At 47.5% G+C, this 26064-nt stretch overlaps 1 protein-coding gene across 1 annotated transcript in view; it reads left to right on the forward strand.

Moving 5' to 3' along the window:
• Window positions 1–26064, forward strand: part of CFAP44 (cilia and flagella associated protein 44) — a 152920-nt gene that overhangs the window by 82180 nt on the left and 44676 nt on the right. Inside the window, exons 25-28 of the mRNA XM_089654729.1 lie at window positions 6782–6972; window positions 10770–10977; window positions 15111–15288; window positions 20984–21475. Coding sequence (XP_089510855.1) covers window positions 6782–6972; window positions 10770–10977; window positions 15111–15288; window positions 20984–21475 — 1069 coding nt within the window. The remainder of the gene's footprint in view (window positions 1–6781; window positions 6973–10769; window positions 10978–15110; window positions 15289–20983; window positions 21476–26064) is intronic.

A 26064-nucleotide genomic window follows, 5' to 3' on the forward strand; every position in this document is an offset into this window, starting at 1 on the left:
CAAGAGCCTGCTGAATCTTGTTGCAGAATAATGGACAGCAGATGAGAACGATAAATAAAATTCAAGTTTTCTGGCATTTAATGTGAAAGCCTCAAATTATTATGGTCACCATAAAAGAGACTGTACATGAACAAGAAGTGAGGGTGCACTATGGGAGAGAGAGGGGATGTGGGAGTGAGGCAGGTAGGCAGGGAGGTAATCCCCTGGGAATAAGTGGCAGTGGTTATGAGGAGAGATGAGGCAATGTGTTGTCTTGGGAAGCACTGTGGTTACAAGAAGAAATGAGGGCCCTGGCCAGGAGGATAGACAAGGGAGGGTACTCCTCTGGGAAGTGAGGGCTCTGGTCATGAGGATAGACAAGGGACGGTACTCCCCTGGGAAGTGACCAGCTCTGGTCATGAGGATAGACAAGGGACGGTACTCCCCTGGGAAGTGAGGGCTCTGGTCATGAGAATAGACAAGGGACGGTACTCCCCTGGGAAGTGACAGCTCTGGTCATGAGGATAGACAAGGGAGGGTACTCCCCTGGGAATGTAGGGCCCTGGTCATGAGGATAGACAAGGGAGGGTACTCCCCTTGGAAGTGAGGGCTCTGGTCTTGAGGATAGACAAGGTAGGGTACTCCCCTGGGACGTGAGGGCTCTGGTCATGAGGATAGACAAGGGAGGGTACTCCCCTGGGAAGTGACTGCCCTGGCCATAAGGATATTCATGGGAAGGTGCCACCTTAGGAAATGAGAGTCATGCTCATGAGAAGAGATAAGGAATGGTACTCCTTTTGGGAAAAAGAAGGCGCTGGCCATGAAGAGAAACAAGGAAAGGTACTTCCCTTGGAAATGAGCATCCTGATAATGAATGAAGCAAGAAGAGGTATTTCCTTGGGAACTGAGTGCCATGGTCATGAGGAAAGATGGAAGGTGCCCCCCTGGGAACTGAGGGCCATGACCATTGTGAGAGACAAGGAAAGGTATTGCCCTAGGAAGTGATGGCCCTGGTCATGAGGAGAGATAAGGGAAGGTGTTACACTAGGAAGTGAGGATCATGACCATGAGAGATTGGGGAAGCTGCTCCCTTGGAAATCAAGGGTCCTAGTCATGAAAAGAGTTAAAGGAAGGTGCTCCTCTGGGATCTAAATGCAATGGTTATGAAGGGAGATAAGGAAAGTTGCTTCTCTAGGAAGTGGGGGCACTGGACATGAGGAGAGATGAGGTAAGGTACTTCTCTGGAAAATGAGGAGAGTGAAGGTGTTTGCATTGTAGCTGAGGGCCATGGGAGAAGGTGGTCCTCTGAGGGCTTTGGTAATGAAGAGATATAACAGATGGTGCTCCACTAGAAAATGAGGGCTTTGTTCATTATGAAGGAAGGTACTCTTCTAGGAAGTGCGTCTCTGGTCATAAAGAGAAGTGGGAAGGTGTTGCCATAAGAAACTATGTACAAGAAGCCTGATAACCAGAGTAGTCCCTACTCTGGTTTTCAGGGTCTCCCAGGTAGTTTTTGATTTGTGGCCTTGGAAATGAGAACACCAGAGATTGTGAATCTAAACGGAAGAACTTCCTGCGCTAAGAATGGGGCCCTATTCACCAAGCTGCTGACACAAAGCTCCTTACCAAAATGAGTGAATACATATAAATATAAAGTGCAGCGCTATCCCTAAACTTACTAAATAAATATAAAATGCAAACTGACTGTTTAAAGTGTAACAGTGCTCTAAATAATACCACAAGGTACTAAACCTATGTGCAAAATGTGCATATACAAAAAATGTGCAACCCGTGTACTCCCAAATGGGAATAAAGTGCAATTAGTGACAATCAAAATCACTGCAAACATATATTGTAAAAAATAATAAGTCCATAAGGAAAAATTAAAGTGTCCAAATGCAACATAAGGAACTTTCAATCTTCATGCATGTGTCACACGTGTCCACACTGTGTGAATCCAAACATTAGCCGTGATGGCCCCTCACCTCCTTGCCAAGACCCCACAGGGTCAGCTCGCTTTAAAACAGGACACCACTCTGATGATTCACCAGGACCTCCCCCGCCTCTTACACTCTATCAGCAGTCTCCTCCTCGGATCATATATAAACAAAAGACTCACATAGTGTAATCCTGTTTATTCTTCCAAAATAGATATATAATAAAATTGGCCACTCACATTTAAATTCGTCTCCTCACAAGCCTTCAATACCCCATGCTATGAATCTCCTGCATGGGTATTTAGATACAGGGATTTCAAGTATGGCCGCCACGCCGGAAATGACGTCACCGCGCTCCCAGAATCCTCCTCGCGTTGCGTCACGGTAACACGTGACTTCCTCAGGGTTCAATGAGGAAGTCACGTGTTACCGTGACGCAACGCGTCGGAATGCGAGGAGGATTCTGGGAGCGCGGTGACGTCATTTCTAGATACTTCATTTTATTTTTTATTTGCAACTTTTTTATTAATTTTCAGTGTAACAGTTACAAAACAGAGGCTATAAGGCATACTGGGGCTTGCAAGTACACAGTTAAGCATAGCAACCTAAAAAAAAACCTCCTAAAAGCACTCCTAGTACCACAGCAACATAGGAATAGAATATAACAGGAGTAACAAAACCGTTGGAGAAGGTATCTCCTAGAGATTAACACCCGTTCCACCTCATCCGAAGACATGACAGCAGCTTATTGAGACATGAACCTGAGTATCGGGAGGAACCCGACTAACATCATCAAAGATATTCAATGGGTTTGGTTCCTGAGAGGCAGTAGTGGAGGGCCAATTGAGGCTTATGTTCCAAACCCTGGAACATTTTTTTCAGGCAACCCCTACAGGTGCTTAATTTTCCTCTTACAATCCAAAACTTACTGGTATGTTTAATAATTTCTTCTCAAATTCCACCTAATGTACCCATATGTGTATGGTAAGGACATAAGATGTAAGGTCCTTTGGGGGATGAGGACTCTATGGTTCCATGCACCCAAACACAAGCTTTATAGCAGTGGTTCTCAACCTTTCTAACGCCGCGACCCCTTAATACAGTTCCTCATGCTGTGGTGACCCCCAACCATAAAATTATTTTCGTTGCTACTTCAGAACTGTAATTTTGCAGTGGGAGGAATAGTGCCCCATCATTGGTATCAGTGGGAGGAATAGTGCCCCATCATTGGTATCAGTGGGAGGAATAGTGCCCCATCATTGGTATCAGTGGGAGGAATAGCGCCCCATCATTGGTATCAGTGGGAGGAATAGTGTCCCATCGTTGGTATCAGTGGGAGGAATAGTGCCCCATCACTGATGTCAGTGGGAGGAATAGTGTCCCATCGTTGGTATCAGTGGGAGGAATAGTGTCCCGCCATTGGTGTCAGTGGGAGGAATAGTGCCCCATCATTGGTATCAGTGGGAGGAATAGTGCCCCATCATTGGTATCAGTGGGAGGACTAGCGCCCCATCACTGATGTCAGTGGGAGGAATAGTGTCCCATCGTTGGTATCAGTGGGAGGAATAGTGCCCCATCGTTGGTGTCAGTGGGAGGAATAGTGCCCCATCATTGGTATCAGTGGGAGGAATAGTGCCCCATCATTGGTGTCAGTGGGAGGAATAGTGCCCCATCATTGGTGTCAGTGGGGGGAATAGTGCTCCATCATTGGTGTCAGTGGGAGGAATAGTGTCCCATCATTGGTGTCAGTGGGAGGAATAGTGCCCCATCGTTGGTGTCAGTGGGGGGAGGAATAGTGCCCCATCGTTGGTGTCAGTGGGGGGAGGAATAGTGCCCCATCGTTGGTGTTAGTGGGGGGAGGAATAGTGCCCCATCGTTGGTGTCAGTGGGGAGAGGAATAGTGCCCCATCGTTGGTGTCAGTGGGGGGAGGAATAGTGCCTATCGTTGGTGTCAGTGGGGGGAGGAATAGTGCCTATCATTGGTGTCAGTGGGGGGAGGAATAGTGTCTATCATTGGTGCCAGTGGGAGGAATAGTGCCGCATCGTTGGTGTCAGTGGGGGGAGGAATAGTGCCTATCATTGGTGTCAGTGGGGGGAGGAATAGTGCCCCATCGTTGGTGTCAGTGGGGGGAGGAATAGTGCCCCATCGTTGGTGTCAGTGGGGGGAGGAATAGTGCCCCATCGTTGGTGTCAGTGGGGGGAGGAATAGTGCCCCATCGTTGGTGTCAGTGGGGGGAGGAATAGTGCCCCATCATTGGTGTCAGTGGGAGGAATAGTGCCCCATCGTTGGTGTCAGTGGGAGGAATAGTGCCCCATCGTTGGTGTCAGTGGGAGGAATAGTGCCCCATCGTTGGTGTCAGTGGGGGGAGGAATAGTGCCCCATCGTTGGTGTCAGTGGGGGGAGGAATAGTGCCCCATCGTTGGTGTCAGTGGGGGGAGGAATAGTGCCCCATCGTTGGTATTAGTGACACAAATGATGGGGCACTATTCCTCCCACTGACACCAATGATACTTACCTTGCTGACCCCTGCTCCAGCCTGGGCTCGCTCTCTCCCTCTCCCATCTACAGCCTGCAGAAGCAAAATTTGCACTTACCTGTCAGCTGTCTTCCTTCTCTGGCCTCTCTCCTCTTCACTCGGTCCTGCAGCTCCCTCGATCTTCTTCGATCTGCGCGCTCTGCCGCTCGGCTCCTCCTCTCCAAGCTCCACCTCCTCGCCGGTGATTGGCCGCCTGTGTGCCTCTCCTGAGCTACAGTTCCGGTGGCCAATCAGCGGCGAGGAGGCGGAGCTGTTGAGTGATCCCGGAGGTGTGGCCAGGTTACAGGGGCAGCATATCATCCCGCCCACAGATCGCGAGACAGAGCAGCGGTGTCTCGGTTCCTAAGACCATCGGAAATATGTGTTTTCCGATGGTCTTAGGCGACCCCTGGGAAATGGTCGTTCGACCCCCAAAGGGGTCGCGACCCCCAGGTTGAGAACCGCTGCTTTATAGGATGACTAGAAATAAAATATTAATACAGTGCCTTTAAAGTATTCATACCCCTTGACATTTTCCACATTTTGTCATGTTACAACCAAAAATGTAAATGCATTTTATTGGGGTTTATATGTGATAGACCAACACAAAGTGGCACATAATTGTGAAGTGGAAGGAAAATTATAAATCTGTGAAAAGTGTGGTGGCATTTGTATTCAGCCCCCCCGGAGTCAATACTTTGTAGGACTCCCTTTGGCTGCAATTCCAGCTGCAAGTCTGTTTGGGGATGTCTCTTTGCACATCTAGAGAGGGACATTTCTGCCCATTCTTCTTTGCAGAATCACTCAAGCTCTGTCAGATTGGATGGAGAGCATCTGGGAACAGCAATTTTCAAGTCTTGCCACAGATTCTCCATTGGATTTTGGTCTGGACTGTGACTGGGCCATTCTAACACATGAAGATGCTTTGATCTGAACCATTCCATTTGAGCTCTGGCTGAATGTTTCGGGTCGTTGTCCTGCTGGAAGGGGAACCTCCGCCCCGGTCTCACGTCTTTTGCAGACTATAACAGGGTTTCTGCTAAGATTGCCCTGTATTTGGCTCCATCCATCTTCCCATCAACTCTGACCAGCTTCTCTTTCCCTGCTGAAGAAAAGCATCCCCACCACATGATGCTGCCACAACCATGTTTCACAGTAGGGATGGTGTGTTCAGGGTGATGTGCAGTGTTAGTTTTCCTCCCACACATAGCGTTATGCTTTTAGGCCAAAAAGTTCAATTTTGGTCTCCTCTGATCAGAGCCCCTTCTTCCATGTTTGCTGTGTCCCCCACATGGCTTCTCACAGACTGCAAACGGGACTTCTTATGGATTTCTTCCAACAATGGCTTTCTTCTCGCCACTCTTCCATATAGGCCAGATTTGTGGAGTGCACGACTAATAGTTGTCCTGTGGACAGATTCTCCCACCTGAGCTGTGGATCTCTGCAGCTCCTCCATAGTTCCCATGGGGCTCTTGGCTGCTTCTCTGATGAATGCTCTCCTTGCCCGGCCTGTCGGTTTAGGTGGAGGGCCATGTCTTGGTAGGTTGGCAGTTGTGCCGTACTCTTTCCATTTTCGGATGATGGATTGAACACAGTGCTCCATGAGATGGTCAAAGCTTGGGAGACTTTTCTATAACCTAACCCTGCTTTACACTTCTCCACAACTTTATCCCTGATCCATCTGGTGTGTTCCTTGGCCTTCATGATGCTGTTTTTTCACTAATGTTCTCTAACAAACCTCTGAGGGCTTCACAGAACAGCTGTATTTATACTGAGATCACATGACACACATGGGTGAACTCTATTTACTAATTAGGTGAATTAGGCAATTGGTTCCACTAGATTTTAGTTAGGGGTATCAGAGTAAAGGGGGCTGAATACAAATGCACTCCATACTTTTCACATGTTTATTTGTAAAAAATGATGAAAACCATTTATCGTTTTCCCTTCCACTTCACAATTATGGGCCACTTTGTGTCGGTCTATCTATCACATCAAATCCCAATAAAATACATTGACGTTTTTGGTTGTAACATGACAGCATATGGAATATTTCAAGGGGTAGGAATATTTTTTCAAGGCACTGTACAGGCACATAGGGAGTCTGAGTCTCGTAGACTGGTAGATGCTTATCAGGTGAGAGGAACGGTAAAGCACAGTCATAGGTCAAAACTATGGCACTAGAAGGACGGCTCATTAGAGGGAATAATTTGACAAGCGGCCATGTGATCTAGTGAAAGATATCTCACTGGTTTGGGGATGGGGGAGTATAACATTGGGCAGGGGGCTACCAAAGGTGCAGGTACACTTGTGACTTTCTTCCACTGAATGTCTCCTGCTGTATGCCAGGTTCCGGGATAAGGTGGAGTTTGACGCGGTGACGGTGCGTGCCATCAGCACTGAACACCAAGTATCCACATACAGACTCCTGTCTCTCCCAGAGAAAGACTACAAGGCGAAGGGGATGATACTGAAAAGGAGGCCAACCCGATACGACATCTTTCAGAAAGAGGAAATGTCTAAAGAGAACCGGGACTCAGGTGAGAGCTCATCGGGAAATGTTCATATCGGACACATTAGCTGTGGTGGTGCATTTGTTTGCGTTGTTCTTTTTCTGTGCACACTGGACAGCCTTACGGTGAGCTAACAACCATGTACCGTAATTCACATGTTCATCTCCTGCCTACATGTAAAGCCTACCCATATGGAAGAAAATTATATTTTAAATATATTTTAAAAATGGTCTTCCCAAATATATTGACATATAATTGAAATACTAAAATGTTGGCCATGTTCAATATATTTCAATATATATATATATCACGGCTACTCCAGTTTGCTGCCCATGAGAACTAGCAGCCGTTCTCCCCTCACTCTGCTCCGCCGCCCAGGAGAACCAGTCGCCGTTCTTCCGGGGGGCGGCATTCCCTTCACTTTGCTCTGCTGTCCAGGAGAACCAGCGGCCTTTCTTCCAGGGGGTGGCGCTCCCTTCACTTCGCTCTGCTGCCCAGGAGAACCATTGGCCGTTCTTCCGATGGATGGTGCTCCCTTCACTTTGCTCTGCTGCCCAGGAGAACCAGCAGCCTTTGGTCCGGGGGACGGTGCTTCCTTCACTTTGCTCTGCTGCCCAGGAGAACCAGTGGCCATTCTTCCAGGGGGCGCAGCTCCCTTCACTTCGCTCTTCTGCCCAGGAGAACCAGCGGCCATTCTTCCAGGGGGCGCAGCTCCCTTCACTTCGCTCTTCTGCCCAGGAGAACCAGCGGCCATTCTTCCAGGGGGCTCAGCTCCCTTCACTTCGCTCTTCTGCCCAGGAGAACCAGCGGCCATCCTTCGGGGGGCGGCGCTCCCTTCACTTTGCTCTGCTGCCCAGGAGAACCAGCGGCCGTTCTTCCGGGGGACGGCGCTCCCTTCACTTCACTCTTCTGCCCAGGAGAACCAGCGGCCTTTTGTCCGGGGGACGGCGCTCCCTTCACTTCGCTCTGCTGCCAAGGAGAACCAGTGGCCTTTCTTCCGGGGGGCAGCGCCGCCACCCCCCTGAAAAATGCCGCCCAAAGCAAATGCCCCTGTGGCTATATTCTAACATTAATGCTCGCAGTCTTTGAAGGGAGTCGGCAGCAGCCAGCAATATGTGTATATTTCTAATTCAAATTTATTTTTTAAATCAATTAGAATTCAGAAGAAATTTCCTTTCGTTATTTTGGATTCATTTAAATTTCTTACTATTGTAACGCGGATCCATTCGAATTTCCCAATAATGAAAATTTTGTCCGAATTTTTATTCGGAACTAAATTAACTGCACGCGTCTAATCAACAGCCAGGCAAGCGATGGACCGAATCGGAAGGCAAGGACATCTTCAGGATACAGGCTGGGTTCAGCAACAGCCAGGCAAATGAGGGACCGAATCAGAAGGCAAGGACATCTTCAGGATACAGGCTGGGTTCAGCAACAGCCAGGCAAGCGAGGGACCGAATCGAAAGGCAAGGACATCTTCAGGATACAGGCTGGGTTCAGCAACAGCCAGGCAAATGAGGGACCGAATCGGAAGGCAAGGACATCTTCAGGATACAGGCTGGGTTCAGCAAGAGCCAGGCAAGCGAGGGACCGAATCGGAAGGCAAGGACATCTTCAGGATACAGGCTGGGTTCAGCAAGAGCCAGGCAAGCGAGGGTCCGAATCGGACGGCAAGGACATCTTCAGGATACAGGCTGGGTTCAGCAACAGCCAGGCAAGCGAGGGACCGAATCGGAAAGCAAGGACATCTTCAGGATCAAGGCTGGGTTCAGCAACAGCCAGGCAAACGAGGGACCGAATCAGAAGGCAAGGACATCTTCAGGATACAGGCTGGGTTCAGCAACAGCCAGGCAAGCGAGGGACAGAATCGGAAGGCAAGGACATCTTCAGGATACAGGCTGGGTTCAGCAACAGCCAGGCAAATGAGGGACCGAATCGGAAGGCAAGGACATCTTCAGGATACAGGCTGGGTTCAGCAACAGCCAGGCAAGCGAGGGACCGAATCGAAAGGCAAGGACATCTTCAGGATACAGGCTGGGTTCAGCAAGAGCCAGGCAAGCTAGGGACCGAATCGGACGGCAAGGACATCTTCAGGATACAGGCTGGGTTCAGCAACAGCCAGGCAAGCGAGGGACCGAATCGGAAGGCAAGGACATCGTCAGGATACAGGCTGGGTTCAGCAACAGCCAGGCAAATGAGGGATCGAATCGGAAGGCAAGGACATCTTCAGGATACAGGCTGGGTTCAGCAAGAGCCAGGCAAGCTAGGGACCGAATCGGACGGCAAGGACATCTTCAGGATACAGGTTGGGTTCAGCAACAGCCAGGCAAATGAGGGACCGAATCAGAAGGCAAGGACATCTTCAGGATACAGGCTGGGTTCAGCAACAGCCAGGCAAATGAGGGACCGAATCGGAAGGCAAGGACATCTTCAGGATACAGGCTGGGTTCAGCAAGAGCCAGGCAAGCGAGGGACCGAATCGGAAGGCAAGGACATCTTCAGGATACAGGCTGTGTTCAGCAAGAGCCAGGCAAGCGAGGGACCGAATCGGAAGGCAAGGACATCTTCAGGATACAGGCTGGGTTCAGCAAGAGCCAGGCAAATGAGGGACCGAATCGGAAGGCAAGGACATCTTCAGGATACAGGCTGGGTTCAGCAAGAGCCAGGCAAGCGAGGGACCGAATCGGAAGGCAAGGACATCTTCAGGATACAGGCTGTGTTCAGCAAGAGCCAGGCAAGCGAGGGACCGAATCGGAAGGCAAGGACATCTTCAGGATACAGGCTGGGTTCAGCAAGAGCCAGGCAAGCTAGGGACCGAATCGGAAGGCAAGGACATCTTCAGGATACAGGCTGGGTTCAGCAAGAGCCAGGCAAGCTAGGGACCGAATCGGAAGGCAAGGACATCTTCAGGATACCGGCTGGGTTCAGCAAGAGCCAGGCAAGCGAGGGACCGTATCGGACGGCAAGGACATCTTCAGGATACAGGTTGGGTTCAGCAACAGCCAGGCAAATGAGGGACCGAATCGGAAAGCAAGGACATCTTCAGGATACAGGCTGGGTTCAGCAACAGCCAGGCAAGCGAGGGACCGAATCAGAAGGCAAGGACATCTTCAGGATGGGGCTGGGTTCAGCAAGAGCCAGGAAGCAAGATACAGAAACATAAGTCGGAGGCAGCGTCAGGATATAGGCCGAGGTCAATTAACAGTCGGGCAACATGCTACAAAATCTGAAGAGTACAAAACACAGGCCAAGGTCACAACAGGCAGACAAGGATCCAAACATGGGTCAAGGGGAAGCCGGGTCATACATGGGAAATCAAAAGTACCAGGCTGGGTTGCAGGTAAATGGGAAATAAAGGTGAAGACCGCTCAGCAATCTGTCCATGTCACTTTTCAGCAGGGGCGGAGTGACAACTCATGGGGTCCCTGGGCAATAGGGGATCATGGGGCCCCTGTGTTCTTGCCCACACTCAAAGCACACTCAGCCTATAAAAAGGTACCAGGGGCATTTCATGGGGCCCCCTACTGACCCCGGGCCCTCGGACAGTGCCAGAGTGCCCGAATAGTCAGTCCGCCCCTGCTCTTCAGTTTATATTGGCCTTTCATGCCTATACCAGTGCTGAGCATACACATGGGCCTACATGGCCGCTGCTTGGCGTGCATGCTAAAAACTCTTCGGGTTTATATATTGGATCTCCCTTACAAGGTCTCACTGCCACAGGCACCTGGGATGGCATTGTACATCATGTAATACTACCACCCCCCACCCCACCTTTGCTCATGAGACGATTTCTAATCCTGGTTATTTTGTGTTTTATGTCATAGCAGAGTCCGATCTCGGGGCCAGAAGTATTGTGACGGCGGGTGCAATAGCAGAGCCCGGTTTTGGGGCCCGGAAGCGGGGCCAGCAACAGATGTCGCAGTGGGCGTGGAAGAGGTCCGAAGGTCAAGTGGAAAGAATCCGCAAAGTCATAGAAAAGGCTGAGAAGGCAAAATCAAAAATTTCCCAGAGGAAGCGGGAATGGGATGAGTTGTGAGTTTTATGTTTCTGAAGACGGTCCCGAGTATGATTCTCTACTTCCAGGACAATGCAGGCACTGCATACTAAAGCTGGCTATACACCAGTAGATTTTTAACCACTTCCCGTCCAGGCCATGTACATAAACGGCCGGATGGCAGCAGTGCCGAAGCGGGGGTGCCGTTTCTAAACGGCCCCGCATTCACTTCATGTGCGCGCTCCCTGGGACCGCGCGGCTCCGCAATCCTATACCCGCTTTGTCTGGAACCTCTCCCCGATGGGAGCAATGCCTAAATGGGTCGCCGTTTTTAAACGGCCCCCCTCATTAACTGCCTGTGCGTGCTCCCTGGGACCGCACGGTACCGCGATTCGGTGCCCGCTGTGTCCGGAACCTCTCCCGGATGGGAGCAATGCTGAAGCGGGTTGCCATTTCTAAACAGGCCCCTTCATTCACTGCCTGTGCGTGCTCCCTGGGACCGCGAGGCACTGCAATACGGTGCCCGCTGTGTCCAGAACCTCTGTGTACGGGACCTCTGTGTGAAGTCCTGATTCATGTGATCCCTGATTGGCCAATCAGTGATCACATGAATAGTAGCAAGCAAGATGTCACTTCCTGACATCATTGCTTACTACGTGTGAAATCTGTGAATGATCACAGAGGTCACATGGTACAGGGCTATTCACAACAGCCTTGTACCATGTGACAAGCTGTGACCAATCACAGCTCTCACAGTACTTCTCAATGGCTGCAGGAATGCCACCAGAGAGGTGAAATGATTGTTTTTACAGCCTTTATGGGTGTAAAAGAAATTAGTGTAAAAAAAAAAATCTTCATCACCCCCACAAGTAGTACAGTGTCACCATAGTGACACTGTACTGCTAGGGTTACGATATGTGTAAAAAAAAACCCCATAAATAATAAAATAAAAATGCTTTGAAAATGATAATTTTTGGTTATAAACTAATTTGGTTTATTTTTTGTACTAAAAAGATAGCTAGATACATTGTGGCCAAGATTTCTGAAGAAAGATTATTTATTTGCAAAATTTTATAAGAAAAACACTGTTTTTTCAAAATGTTTGGACTTTTTCATTTATATAGCAAAAAAAAATAAAAATCCCAGTGGTGAATAAATACCACTAAAATAAAGCTTTATCTGTCTCAAAAAAATGCTAACAAATTCATATGGGTACAGTGTTGCATGACCGCGCAATTGTCATTCAAAGTGTGATAGCGCTGAAAGCTGAAAATTGGCCGAGATAAGAAGGGGTGAAAGTGTCCGGACTGGAAGGGGGTGAAAGTGTCCGGACTGGAAGGGGGGGAAAGTGTCCGGACTGGAAGGGGGGGAAAGTGTCCGGACTGGAAGGGGGGGAAAGTGTCCGGACTGGAGGGGGGGGGGGGGAGTGTCCGGACTGGAAGGGGGTGAAAGTGTCCGGACTGGAAGGAGGTGAAAGTGTCCGGACTGGAAGGGGGGGAAAGTGTCCGGAATGGAAGGGGGGGAAAGTGTCCGGACTGGAAGGGGGGGAAAGTGTCCGGACTGGAAGGGGGGGAAAGTGTCCGGACTGGAAGTGGTTAAATGAATGTTCATACAAATGAACACTTGAACAAAAATTCTCGATACATTCGATGACTTGACAAATGTCCTTCAAAAAGGGGGTTAATCACTTGTTTAGTGTTGGGGAGAGCTAAAGTAACTTTACTTCTTTTACTTGCCTGATCCTCCACTTCCCTAGCACATAGTACTCCCCCATGCTGTAGCGGTGGACTGATCCTCTATGTCAGGGGTGTCGAACTTCATTTCATCGTGGGCCTTATCAGCATTATGGTTGCCCTCAAAGGGCCGGTTGTATCTGTAAGACTAGAGCACCCCACCCCCATTACATCAGATGTCAAGAATCCCACACCCTCCCTAACATCACCATGCACCCCCTTTGGGGACAGTGCTGGGAAGCAGAAAGTGCAGGGTATGGAGGAGGACCAGAGGAGGAGTGGAGTCAGTTACTAGAGTCTACCAAATACTGAGACCAGGGATGGGGTGCTGCAGCTGCACTGAGAGAAGCAGGATTTGGAAGAGGAGTTCTATTGTCCTCTCTGCTGCCGATTGATGAGATAAGGTGGAGGTGGAGACAAGGGGGTACCTGCAGAAGAGCTGCAAGGGCCACATGAAATGGCCTGGAGCTCTGTGCCATCATGTCCAGTGCAGGGCTATGAACCCTTGGTTGGTCTTGATGACGTCAGGACCTTAGACAACTGTAGTATGGGGGAGAAGATGCTGCAGGGACCAGTCTAGTAGCATGGAGAATCAGGTAAGTATATCTAAACATCTAAACATATCATAAACAAGCAATTAACTCTACAGTCATGGCCAAAAATATTGTCACCCCTTCATTTCTGTCAGGTAACGCACCACTTTGCCTGGAAAATAATTGCAATTACAAATATTTCGGCATTCTCATCTTTATTTCTTTGGTTTGTATTGGTATGACACAAAAAAATGGAGAAACAAAAAGCCAAATCTGACACATTCCACGCAAAACCCCAAAAATGGACCCTCTTACATCAGGTATCCCCATAACCGTCCCCTTAAATGGGTTGTCCCCATCAGAGTACCCCCTTACGTCAGGTATCCCAATCCTTAAATGGCTTGTCACCATCAGAGCACCTCCTTACATCAGGAAACCCTACCACAGTGCCCCCTTAAATGGGTTGTCCCCATCAGAGTACCCCCTTACATCAGGTATCCCAACTACAGTGTCCCCTTAAATGGGTTGTCCCCATCAGAGTGCCTCCTTACGTCAGGTATCTCCATCACAGTGCCCCCTTAAATGGGTTGTCCCCATCTGAGTGTCTCTTTATGTCAGGTATCCCAATCACAGTGCCCCCTTAAATGGAATGTCTCCTTAAGAGTGCCCCCTTATGTCAGGTATCCCAATCACAGTGCCCCCTTAAATGGGTTATCCCCATCTGAGTGTCTCCTTATGTCAGTTATCCCCATCACAGTGTCCCCTTAAATGGGTTATCCCCATCTGAGTGCCCCCTTATGTCAGGTATTCCCATCACAGTGCCCCCTAAATGGGTTGTCCCCATCAGAGTGCCCCCTTACATCAGGTATCACAACCACAGTGCCCCCTTAAATGGAATTTCCCTTAAGAGTGCCCTCTTACATCAGATATCCCCATCACAGTGCCCCCTAAATGGGTTATCCCCATCAGAGTGTCCCCTTACGTCAGGTATCCCAATCCTTAAATGGCTTGTTCCCATCAGAATACCTCCTTACATTAGGAAATTCTACCACAGATCCCCCTTAAATGGGTTGTCCCCATCAGAGTACCCCCTTATATTAGGTATCACCATCACTGTGCCCCCTGAAATGGGTTGTCTCCATCAGAGTACCCCTTTGCATCAGGTATCTTCATCACAGTGTCTCTTTAAATGGGTCATCCCCATCAGAGTACCCCCTTATGTCAGGTCTCCCAATCATAGTGCCCCCTTAAATGGGTTGTCCCCATCAGCGTGCCCCCATACATCAGGTCTCCCAATCACAGTGCCCCCTTAAATGGGTTGTCCCCATCAGAGTACCCCCTTATGTCAGGTCTCCCAATCACAGTGCCCCCTTAAATGGGTTGTCCCCATCAGAGTACCCTCTTACATCAGGTCTCCCAATCACAGTGCCCCCTTAAATGGGTTGTCCCCATCAGAGTACCCTCTTACATCAGGTATCCCCATCACAGTGCCCCCTTAAATGGGTTGTCCCCATCAGAGTACCCCCTTATGTCAGGTCTCCCAATCACAGTGCCCCCTTAAATGGGTTGTCCCTATCAGAGTACCCTCTTACATCAGGTATCCCCATCACAGTGCCCCCTTAAATGGGTTGTCCCCATCAGAGTACCCTCTTACATCAGGTATCCCCATCACAGTGCCCCCTTAAATGGGTTGTCCCGATCAGAGTGCCCCCTTATATGAACTCTCTGCAGCACATCAGAGTGCTCCTTTACATCAGTTGTCCCCAAACAGACTGGATCATGGATCAGTAGACACACTCCCCCCTGGTTGGTGAATTCTTGTGTTCAGGTTTAGTACTCGGATACATCTATAATATTCAACCTGCACAGGGGCATAAGAATGACAACTTTGTTGTTCCTCTGCAGATATAAGACCAAACCCAGCGAAGACTACGAGGATCCGCAGGATGTTCTGGCAATAAAGAACGCCAAAGAAAACATGGGAGACTTTAAACTGAAGACGGCAGAGGACTACACGGTCCCGGAGCACCTACGTATCAATGCGGAGCAGAAGAGGAACGAGCTGGCGATGCTGGAGAGCATTGTACGTATATCACGGGTAAAACATGGGAAGAGCCTCGTGCATTGCCTGAGAAGTCACTTCATTAAATCCAACGTAGATATATTTATACTCACAAACAACTGCAGTATCAAAAACATATCAATGTCCAGAGCAACAAAGTCACCGCTCAGCTCCCAAAGGCAAATGGCTGACGCGTTTCGACGGGCGAGCCCCTCTTCCTCAGTGCCAATCACCGGTGCCTGACCCGTGGCCATATGTGGGTCCTCAGTACTAGACATGTGCGGTTTGTTTCACTACAAATCAAAATTCAGACAAAATTTTCATTATTCACAGATTTGGATGTATCCAAACTTCCGAATTGCAATTTAAACGAAATTAAACGATTCCAAAATAACGAAACAAAATTTCATCCGAATTAAAAAATTAGCCAAATTCGAATCGAATTCAAAACTGAATCGCATTAGAAAACAAATTCGAAATAGGAGCATGTTGCTGACTATTGCTGATTTAATTCAAAGACCGTGTTTCTTGGAATTCAAATTTCAAAAAGAATTGAATATAATAAAACAGAATGGAATAGAATAGAAAATAAAAGTATATAATAGATGAATAGAATAGAAGAGGATAGAAAATAAAAGAATAGAAGAGGATAGAATAGAAAATAAATGAATATAATAGAAAAGAATAGAGGATAGCATAACAAATAAAAGATTGCAATAGATAATAAATGAATAGGATAGAATAGAAAAAAAATAGAATAGAATAAATTAGAATATAGCTGTCTTCCAAACTTAGAATTTTGAAATTCAAATTTCATATAAAAGAGAATAAAATAGAATATGAACATCTTTCGAAATTTGAATAGAACATAATAGAAAAGAATAGAGTATAACAGAATAGAATAGAAAAAAAGGAGTAGAATAAGAAAATAGAAAAGAATAAGATTGAAAATAAAGAAATCGATTAAAAAATAATAGATTAGAAAAAAAATAGAAGAGAAGAGAATAGAAAGAATAGAGCGGTCTTCTGAAATTTCAAAAAGAATAAAATGTAATAAAACAGAATAGGAGAGAAAATAAAAGAATAGAATAGAAAATAAAAACAATGAAATAGAAAAGAATGGAATAGAAAAGAATGGAAAAGAATAGAATGTAATAGAAAAGAATAGAATTTAATAGAAAAGAATGTAATAGAAAAGAATAGAATAGAAAACAATGGAATAGCAAAGAATAGAATTTAATTGAAAAGAATAGAATAGAGTAGAATAGAATAAAATAGAATAGAATTAGTAACCTAACAAATCAATCCGTACTCAGTACTGGATATTATGTGTGGCCACATTAGTTTTCTTTTTTAGGCTTCCTTTCTTTTATTTTCACCTGGTGATCTGGCCAGTAAGCCTTTTGTATTTTCAACAGAACAAGCTCTCCTGCAGATGTAGCAGTTAGAAGAAGGTTGAGATGAATCTGTGAACGCTGACAGGAGTGCTTACAATGGTCAGCCTCCTTATATAAAACCTCTATCCCAAAAGGAAAAAAAACAAAACATTTTGCTGTAAGTGATTATAATGTATTAGTTGGAGTTTGGCTTCAATTTGTTAGTGTATCTAAATCTGTTAGTACATCTAACACTCCCCTCCCCCCAAAGACTGACATTGATGCTGTCAGCTGTGCCTCCTGTGCTCCCTCATCCAGAGTGGAGGCGCTCTCATACAGGAGGTGTGTTACTGTCCAGATCACCAGGTGAAAACAGAGGGGAAAAAAATAAAACGAATGCAGCCGCCACATCTAATGATTGGAAAGCTGCAATATGTAATCTGGTGATTTCACCAGTTCTTCCCTCCCCCCCCCCCCCCCCATTTTCAACAACCTACTGAAATGTTTGAAAAGGGAACCGTTCTGTTTTCATTACATACCGTATATGAGACCCTGTTATGTTATCACTGGGTCTCTGTGCTTTTCTCTGCAAAGTAGGCAGATCATGACTTGTGGTAGGACGGTCACCTGTGATGCTGAGCCTTCTTGATTGAAAAAACTGGGATGCAATGAATGAAAGGGGCGGAGCAAGGGTGGTCAGGCTGACCATGAAAGGACTAGATCACGGGTTTCAGAATGGCAGCCCTCCAGCTGTTGCGGAACTACAAGTCCCATGAGCCATTGCAAGGTTGACAGTTACTGACAGCATGACTCTCACAGGCAGAGGCATGATGGGACTTGTAGTTCCACAATAGCTGGAGTGCTGCCAGATTGATACCCCTGGACTAGATGATGCTGGATGACCTCCAGCCAGGAAAGGAGGCGGAGCTCTATCTGACTTGCTGCAGCTTCTGATGCACATTGTGAGACGCTCACAGTATGCAGTGAATACAGAGGAAGCCATTTCAGTTCAGGGGAGGAGCTGCTCTGGGCACAGTGGAGATTTGGGGGATTTGTACTAGGAGGCTGGTTTTCTGTTAGCAAGGAGGATTTGAGCTGACCATAGTTCAGTATAACCAGTGTGGTCAGTGTTCACAACCTTGGCTGCTCTCAGCTCTGTATAACCAGTGTGGTCAGTGTTCACCATCCTGGCTGCCCTCAACTCTGTATAACCAGTGTGGTCAGTGTTCACCATCCTGGCTGCCCTCAACTCTGTATAACCAGTGTGGTCAGTGTTCACCATCCTGGCTGCCCTCAGCTCTGTATAACCAGTGTGGTCAGTGTTCACCATCCTGGCTGCCCTCAGCTCTGTATAACCAGTGTGGTCAGTGTTCACCATCCTGGCTGCCCTCAATTCTGTATAACCAGTGTGGTCAGTGTTCACCATCCTGGCTGCCCTCAATTCTGCATAACCAGTGTGGTCAGTGTTCACCATCCTGGCTGCTCTCAGCTTTGTATAACCAGTGTGGTCAGTGTTCACCATATTGGCTGCCCTCAACTCTGTATAACCAGTGTGGTCAGTGTTCACCATCCTGGCTGCCCTCAACTCTGTATAACCAGTGTGGTCAGTGTTCACCATCCTGGCTGCCCTCAACTCTGTATAACCAGTGTGGTCAGTGTTCACCATCCTGGCTGCACTCAGCTCTGTATAACCAGTGTGGTCAGTGTTCACCATCCTGGCTGCCCTCAATTCTGTATAACCAGTGTGGTCAGTGTTCACCATCCTGGCTGCCCTCAATTCTGTATAACCAGTGTGGTCAGTGTTCACCATCCTGGCTGCTCTCAACTCTGTATAAGCAGTGTGGTCAGTGTTCACCATCCTGGCTGCCCTCAACTCTGTATAACCAGTGTGGTCAGTGTTCACCATCCTGGCTGCCCTCAGCTCTGTATAACCAGTGTGGTCAGTGTTCACCATCCTGGCTGCCCTCAGCTCTGTATAACCAGTGTGGTCAGTGTTCACCATCCTGGCTGCCCTCAATTCTGTATAACCAGTGTGGTCAGTGTTCACCATCCTGGCTGCTCTCAGCTTTGTATAACCAGTGTGGTCAGTGTTCACAATCTTGGCTGCCTTCAACTCTGTATAACCAGTGTGGTCAGTGTTCACCAAGGTTGGAACAAGGGGTGGGCAGGAGGGGCGGCTGCCCTGGGCGCAGTGGAGATTTGGGGGATTGTGGTAGAAGAGTTGATGTGGATGGGGGATTTGCACTAGGAGGGCGGTCTTCTGTTAGGAAGGAGGATCTGGGGGGAAGGATTTGTGCTAGCAGGGATGACTGGTGGGGTTTGTGCTTGGAGTAGAAATTTTGGGGGGGAGGATTTGTGCTGGGGGGCGGAGTTTTGGTGGGGGTGGGATTAGTGCTAGGAGAGGGGATTTGGGGGATTTGTGCTGGGAGAGGGGAATATGGAGGGGGGAGAGGAGTTATACTTGGAGGGGAAATATGAGGGGTAGAGGATTTGTATTAGGAGGGGGGATTTGGGAAGGGAGAGGATTTGAGCTGGGAGGGGGGATTGTAGGGGGAATTTTTCTTTGGGGGGAATTTGGGCTTGCAAAGGGAATTATTCTTAGGTGGTGAGTGTGAAGATTAGTGCTCAAATTATTTTGCGGGGGAGGGAGGGGATTCGTGCTGACATAATACTCATGAAGTTTAAGGGGGGGGGGAGGCATTTGGTATATTCATCCTGGGCTCTAGATGACCCTGTCCCACCACCGCCCACCCCAGAGTATTGATTCATTAATGCTCATCTTGTTAAGTTAGTTTAGTTAGTTAAGGGGGTGCAACACAGAGAAATACCTACCTTTCCCTTTGCTCCAATGGCAGCTGGAGATCCTCCTCACCCAAGAACAAGGGCAGTCTGTGACGTCATCACGTACAAGGGGACATCCTAATTACCTTTTTTTTTTTTTGTGCTCACCGAAACTCAGCGACTCGGTTGCCATGCTGTAGATAGCCACAGCCAAGGTCTGCTCTAGAGAGAAGTGCAGTGTGCGGCCTATTTGGCTCCTCTCTCCTCTTCCCGTACTATTGGGTATTTGGTTTTAAATATGACCCCAAGGAAGGGATATTGAGATGTCCTCATGCCTCATGTTTTTTTTCTAGCGCTTATGAAGGGGGTGCTCTTTGATCCCCAAAACGCGCTGGCTACTTTTTGGATTGTCCCCTTGACTTTTTTTGGAATAAATTTGTATCTGGACCTCATAGCAGTGTTGTGACCCTTCCCTTTCCATTTTTTGTTACAATTCTTCTCTGCAAGGTGGCCTAATGCAGGCCATAGATGGGGCGAAAACCGGCCGTGTTTTTATAAAAAAAATGAAAAATTGGTTGTTCGAAAGGCCGACGTTACCACCAACGATAAAAAAATCGGCCGATTTTCGTCCCGTCTACGGCCGGCATTTAATTACTTCTGTCCCTGCAGAGAGCTCCGCTATTATATTTTACATGAAAAGTCTTGCGGTTGCAACAATGTATCCATTTCGGATACAGATGGTTTTATTCTGATACAAATAGATACATTGTTGCAACTGCAAGACTTTTCATATAAAATATAGTAGCAGAATAATTCTTCTTTTTCTTCTTTTTCTTTTTCTACTTCTTCTTTTCTTCTTCTTTTCTTCTTTTCCTTTTTACTTCATCTTCTTCTTTTTCTTCTTCTTTTTCTACTTCTTTTTCTTCCTTTTCCTCTTCTTTTTTTTCTCCTTCTTTTCTTCTTTTTTCTCCTTTTTCTTATACTACTTCTTTTTCTTATACTTCTTTTTCTTCTTTTTCTTTTTCTTTTCTTCTTTTTTTCTTCTTCTGCTTCTTCTTCTTTTTCTTCTTCCTCTTCTCTTCTTCTTTTTCTCTTCTTATTTTCTTCTTGTTCCTCTTCTTTTTTTTCTCCTTTTTCTTCTTTTTTCTTTTTCTACTTCTTCTTTTCCTTATACTTCTTCTTCTTTTTCTTTTTTCTTCTCTTCTTCTTCTTCTTCCTCTTTTTTTTCTTTTCTTCCTCTCCTTTTTTCTTCCTCTTCTTTCTACTACTTTTTTTCTTCTTCTTCTTCTTTTTCTTCTTCTTGCAGGTCACAGCTCATGCACAGATTTTTTATCGGTAAATTGATCGGCCGATTTGCCCATAATTGCCGGGAAAATCGGCTGATCGTCATAATCGGCCGTGAATTTTCCAACTTGACCGATAAAATAATGTGCCAAAACCCCGAAAAGCAGCTGACCAATTAACCCACTAACAGTGCGAAAATCAGCCAATTTTTGACCCGGTTATGGCCTGCATTACAATGTGGTTTATACATTTTTTTATTTTTTGCCTTCATTCAGATCCATGAACAAAAGTCGGCCATGAACCGATCCATCTTAGAGCTGCGAGACTTCAAGGTGGAGACCATAGAACATATGAAGAGTTTAGCGGTGGAGCTAAAAGTCATCCAGTCCATGCTGGACCCTTCCAAACATCTCCCCATCCCCGAAGTCCCATCCATGAATCCTGATGAGATTCCGGAGAGGAAGTTCCAGTATGACAACGAGACCCTCCAAAAATTCAAACGGGAGCAAGCGAAGCAGGTCCAGGCCCCGCGGATGGTGGAAGGAGGTGGATTTGGAGCCTTCGAAGGGTTCGGAGGGCAGCAGCAAGCTGCAGTTAAGCAGGCCTGGTCTTCAAGGCCGTCCACCACAACGACCGTCAGGTCCTACCGAGCCGTGTCTGCCAGAACCCTCCAGGTGGAGGATGCAGAACTGTCAGAGCTGGAGAAGGAGATGATTCGGATTGAGGAAATTCAAAATCTCTACAGGCAGAAAAAAATCATCAAACAGGTACATTGACCCATCATAACTAAGGGGGGAGAGCAATTATATGAGAGTAAAATATTAAAGGTGAAGTTTAACCAGCCTATAGACAAAATACAAAACACCAAAAGTGCCTCACACTAGAAAAAACTATATATAAGTGAAACAAACTGTATATAATACATTCATAAACTCACAAAAGAAAAAATATATGTGCATTTAATATGTATTCCTGTGTATAAACAACTAAATGAAAATATACACTCACCGGCCACTTGATTAGGTCCACCTGTTCAATTGCTTTGTAACACAAATTGTTAATCAGCCAATCACACGGCAGCAACTCAATGCACTTAGACATCTAGACGTGGTGAAGACGACTAACCGAAATTCAAACCGAGCATCAGAATGGGGAAGAAAAGGGATTTAGGTGACATTGAACGTGTCATGGTTGTTGGTGCCCGACGGGCTGGTCTGAGGATTTAAAAAAACTGCTGATCTACTGGGATTTTCACGCACAACCATCTCTAAGGTTTACAGAGCATGGTCCGAAAAAAGAGAAAATGTCCAGTGAGCGGCGTTGGGTGGAGGAAAATGCTTTGTTGATGTTAGAGGAGAATGGGCAGACTGGTTGGAGATGATAGAAAGGCAACTAACCTAAGGCCAATAACCACTTGTTACAACCAAGGTATACAGAATACCATCTCTGAATGCGCAACACGTCCAACCTTGAAGCAGATGGGCTACAGCAGCGAAAGACCACACTGGGTGCCACTCCTGTCAGCTAAGAACAGGAAACAGAGGCTACAATACGCACAGGCTCACCAAAATTGGAGAACAGAAGATTGGAAAAATGTTGCTTGGTCTGATGAGTCTCGATTTCAGCTGCGATTTTCAAATGGTAGGGTCAGAATTTGCCGTAAACAATTTGAAAGCATGGATCCATCCTGCCTTGTATCAACGGTTCAGGGTGGTGTCATGGTGTGGTGGATCCATCCTGCCTTGTATCAATGGTTCAGGCTGGTGGTGTCATGGTGTGGTGGATCCATCCTGCCTTGTATCAACGGTTCAGGCTGGTGGTGTCATGGTGTGGTGGATCCATCCTGCCTTGTATCAACGGTTCAGACTGGTGGTGGTGGTGTCATGATGTGGGGGATCCATCCTGCCTTGTATCAACGGTTCAGGCTGGTGGTGGTGGTGTCATGGTGTGGTGGATCCATCCTGCCTTGTATCAGCGGTTCAGGCTGGTGGTGGTGGTGTCATGGTGTGGTGGATCCATCCTGCCTTGTATCAACGGTTCAGGCTGGTGGTATCATGGTGTGGTGGATCCATCCTGCCTTGTATCAACGGTTCAGGCTGGTGGTATCATGGTGTGGTGGATCCATCCTGCCTTGTATCAACAGTTCAGGCTGGTGGTGTCATGGTGTGGTGGATCCATCCTGCCTTGTATCAACGGTTCAGGCTGGTGGTATCATGGTGTGGTGGATCCATCCTGCCTTGTATCAACAGTTCAGGCTGGTGGTGTCATGGTGTGTGGGAGATTTTCTTGGCACACTTTGGGTCTCTTAGTACCAATTGAGCATCGTTTAAACACCACGGCCTACCTGAGTATTGTTGCTGACCATGTCCATCCCTTTATGACTCCAGTGTCCCCATCTTCTGATGGCTCCTTCCAGCAGGATAATGCACCATGTCACAAAGCTCAGATCATCTCCAACTGGTTCCTGGAACATTACAATGAGGTCACTGGACTCCAATGGCCTCCACAGTCACCAGATCTCCATCCAATAGAGCACCTTTGGGATGTGGTGGAATGAGAGATTCGCATGATGAATGTGCAGCCGACAAATCTGCAGCAACTGCGTGATGCTATCATGTCAATATGGACCAAAATCTCTGAGGAATGTTTCCAACACCTTGGTGAATCTATTCCATGAAGAATGAAGGCAGTTCTGAAGGCAAAAACGGGTCCAACTAGCAAGGTGGACCTAATAAAGTGGCCGATGAGTGTATTTGATCATAAAGTAACAAGTTGTCCAGTATACAAATCCCATACACCGTCCAATCTTCACGTGAAATTCCTGATCACCTTTGCATTCCTTCCATGTTCAAGATCAGAAAACTCATATTCTCCACCATGAAAAAACATCGAAGTGCTCCCCTGGTCTGATGGACCCCAGTGCAATAATGGAGGTCAAATGTGCTTTTTTGTAATGAACAGACAACTTATATCAAGATCCTCCTTAGATTATGATCACCAACCTCCCAAGGACATGGAAAAAGTATTCACATAGAAGAGCCAATAGTGCAGACTGCAATTCCTTATTCAGGGCTCAAAATTTCAAGTCCTGAGCTACTAGCCAGGACTTAAGAGTCACTTGCCACCAGTTCCACACCCAACCCCTAACCTGCCCTGCCCCTAATTCCGCCCCTAAACACGCCCTTATAAATTATCTCATCAAATGGCACTGTTAAATGTTTTATGCAGAATGAAGGAAAGAGAAGGAAAGAAGAAAGGAAATGGAGGGGAGGAAGGAAGGAAGGGAGAAAGGGAGGGAGGGGTGGAAAGAAGGGAGGGTGGAAGGAAGGGAGGGAGGGAGGAAAGGAAGGAGAGGGAAGGGAGAGAGGGAGGGGTGGAAGGGAGGGAGGAAAGGAAGAAGGAGAGAGAAGGGAGGGGAGAGTGGAATGAAGGAAGGAACGAAGGGAGAGAAAAAAGGAAGGGAGGGGTGGAAGGAAGGGAAAGGTGAAATGAAGGAAGGATCGAAGGGAAGGGTGGGTGGAAGGAAGGAGTTTAATGAAGGATCAGAGGGAAGGAAGGGGTGGGTGGAAGGAAGGGAGGGGTAGGTTGAAGGGAGGAAGGGATGGATAGATGGATGGAAGGGAAGGTTGGAAGGAAGGGAGGGGTGGAAGGATCGGAGGGAAGGGAGGGGTAGGTGGAAGGAAGTGTGGGTGGAAGGAAGGGGTGGGTTGAAGGAAGGAAGGGAGGAAAGGGTGGGGTGGGTGGGAGGAAGGGAGAGGTGGGTTGAAGGAAAGGAGGGGTGGAAGTAAGGGGTGGGTGGAAGGAAGGATCAGAGGGAAGGGAGGGGTGGGTGGAAGGAAGGAAGAAAGGGAGGGGTGGAAGGAAGGATCGGAGGGAAGGGGGTGGGTGGAAGGAGGGAAGGGTGGGTAGGTGGAAGGAAGAGGTGGGTGGAAGGAAGGATCAGAGGGAGGGGTGGAAGGACGGAGGGAAGGGTGGGTGGAAGGAAGGAAGGGGTGGGTGGAAGGAAGGAAGGGAGGGGTGGAAGGAAGGAAGGGAGGGGTGGATGGAAGGATTGGAGGGAAGGGAGGGCTGGAAGGAAAAAGGGGTTGATGGGAGGAAGGAAGGGAGGGGTGGAAGGAAGGATTGGAGGGGTGGAAGGAAGGGGTGGGTGGAAGGAAGGTAGGTAGATTGGACTTACATTCTCAGTCAGGTGCATCACAGCTGTTGGCTGCTCTGTGTACAATTTCCTATCCACACATCCTCTGAAGCTGCATGGACTGGAGTGTGGGCGGGCACAGGGGGAGGCAGAGCAGATCCAGCCTCTCTCTCCTTCTTCCTTCTTCAATGAAGCAGCTGAAAGCCGAGGGAGAGGAGGAGAGGCAGCTTCTAGCTGCTTCATTGAAAGCCATACTGTAGATCACTGCCTGTCACCGCACCCAACGCCACCCCTCCAACACACCCCTACTTCCAGCGCTGCGAGCAGGCGAGTGAAAATATCGAGGGCTTCCTTATTTATTAATATAAAATAAAAATGTAGAAGACTCGGCAAACATGGTGTCCTGGCTCCACCCAGCGTGATGACTTTACCGCCCGCCTGAATTTTGCATAGTGTAGTGATTGCAGAGTTGGGTGGGAGCTGCTTCTTATAAATCTATTTAGCCCCCGTTCACACTGATGCGACTTGTCATGTGATTTGACAGTTCAAATTGCATGACAATTCGCACCCTATGATTGGCAATGGAACCTTCCTCGGAGTTGCGTTGATTTGAAAAGTAGTTCCTGCGCTACTTTTGCTGCTAAAGTCACACAGGTGTCTTACAAGTCGCACCTGAAGTCGCACTGATATGCAAATTTGAAATCATGCGACTTCACTTGAAATTTCAAATATCTTTGATTTCAGAGTCGTACTCAGTGTGAACCTGGGGTCAGAGAATATTTGTGATATATATTTTGCACTTACAAAAGCGCACGATTTTGTACTTTAATCTTTTAACCTGCCTATAGTTTGCCCTCCCCAGTTACTCCCCCTCCCCATCTACATGAAAATTACATTTTTACATAAAACCCCGTTTGCAGTACATATCTTGTGATGTCATCACTGGATCTGTGTATTTCTATGTAATGCATGCAGACTAAGGGGAGGGGCAAAATAGAGTTCACAGTTGGGCTATAGGTGTTCGGGTAGGGGAGGGTGTAAGGAAGGAAGGGTGGATGGATGGATGGAAGGAAGGGGTGGGTGTAAGGAAGGAAGGGTGGATGGATGGATGGATGGATGGAAGGAAGGGGTGGGTGTAAGGAAGGAAGGAGGGGTGGGTTGAATGAAGAAAGAAAAGCATGGGTGGAAGGAAGGGGTGAGTGGAAGGAAGGGTCGGAGGGA

This window comes from Staurois parvus, unplaced genomic scaffold (assembly GCF_062004578.1).
Source record: "Staurois parvus isolate SC_StPar_1 unplaced genomic scaffold, SC_StPar_1.0 ptg000794l, whole genome shotgun sequence".
NCBI lineage: Eukaryota > Metazoa > Chordata > Amphibia > Anura > Ranidae > Staurois > Staurois parvus.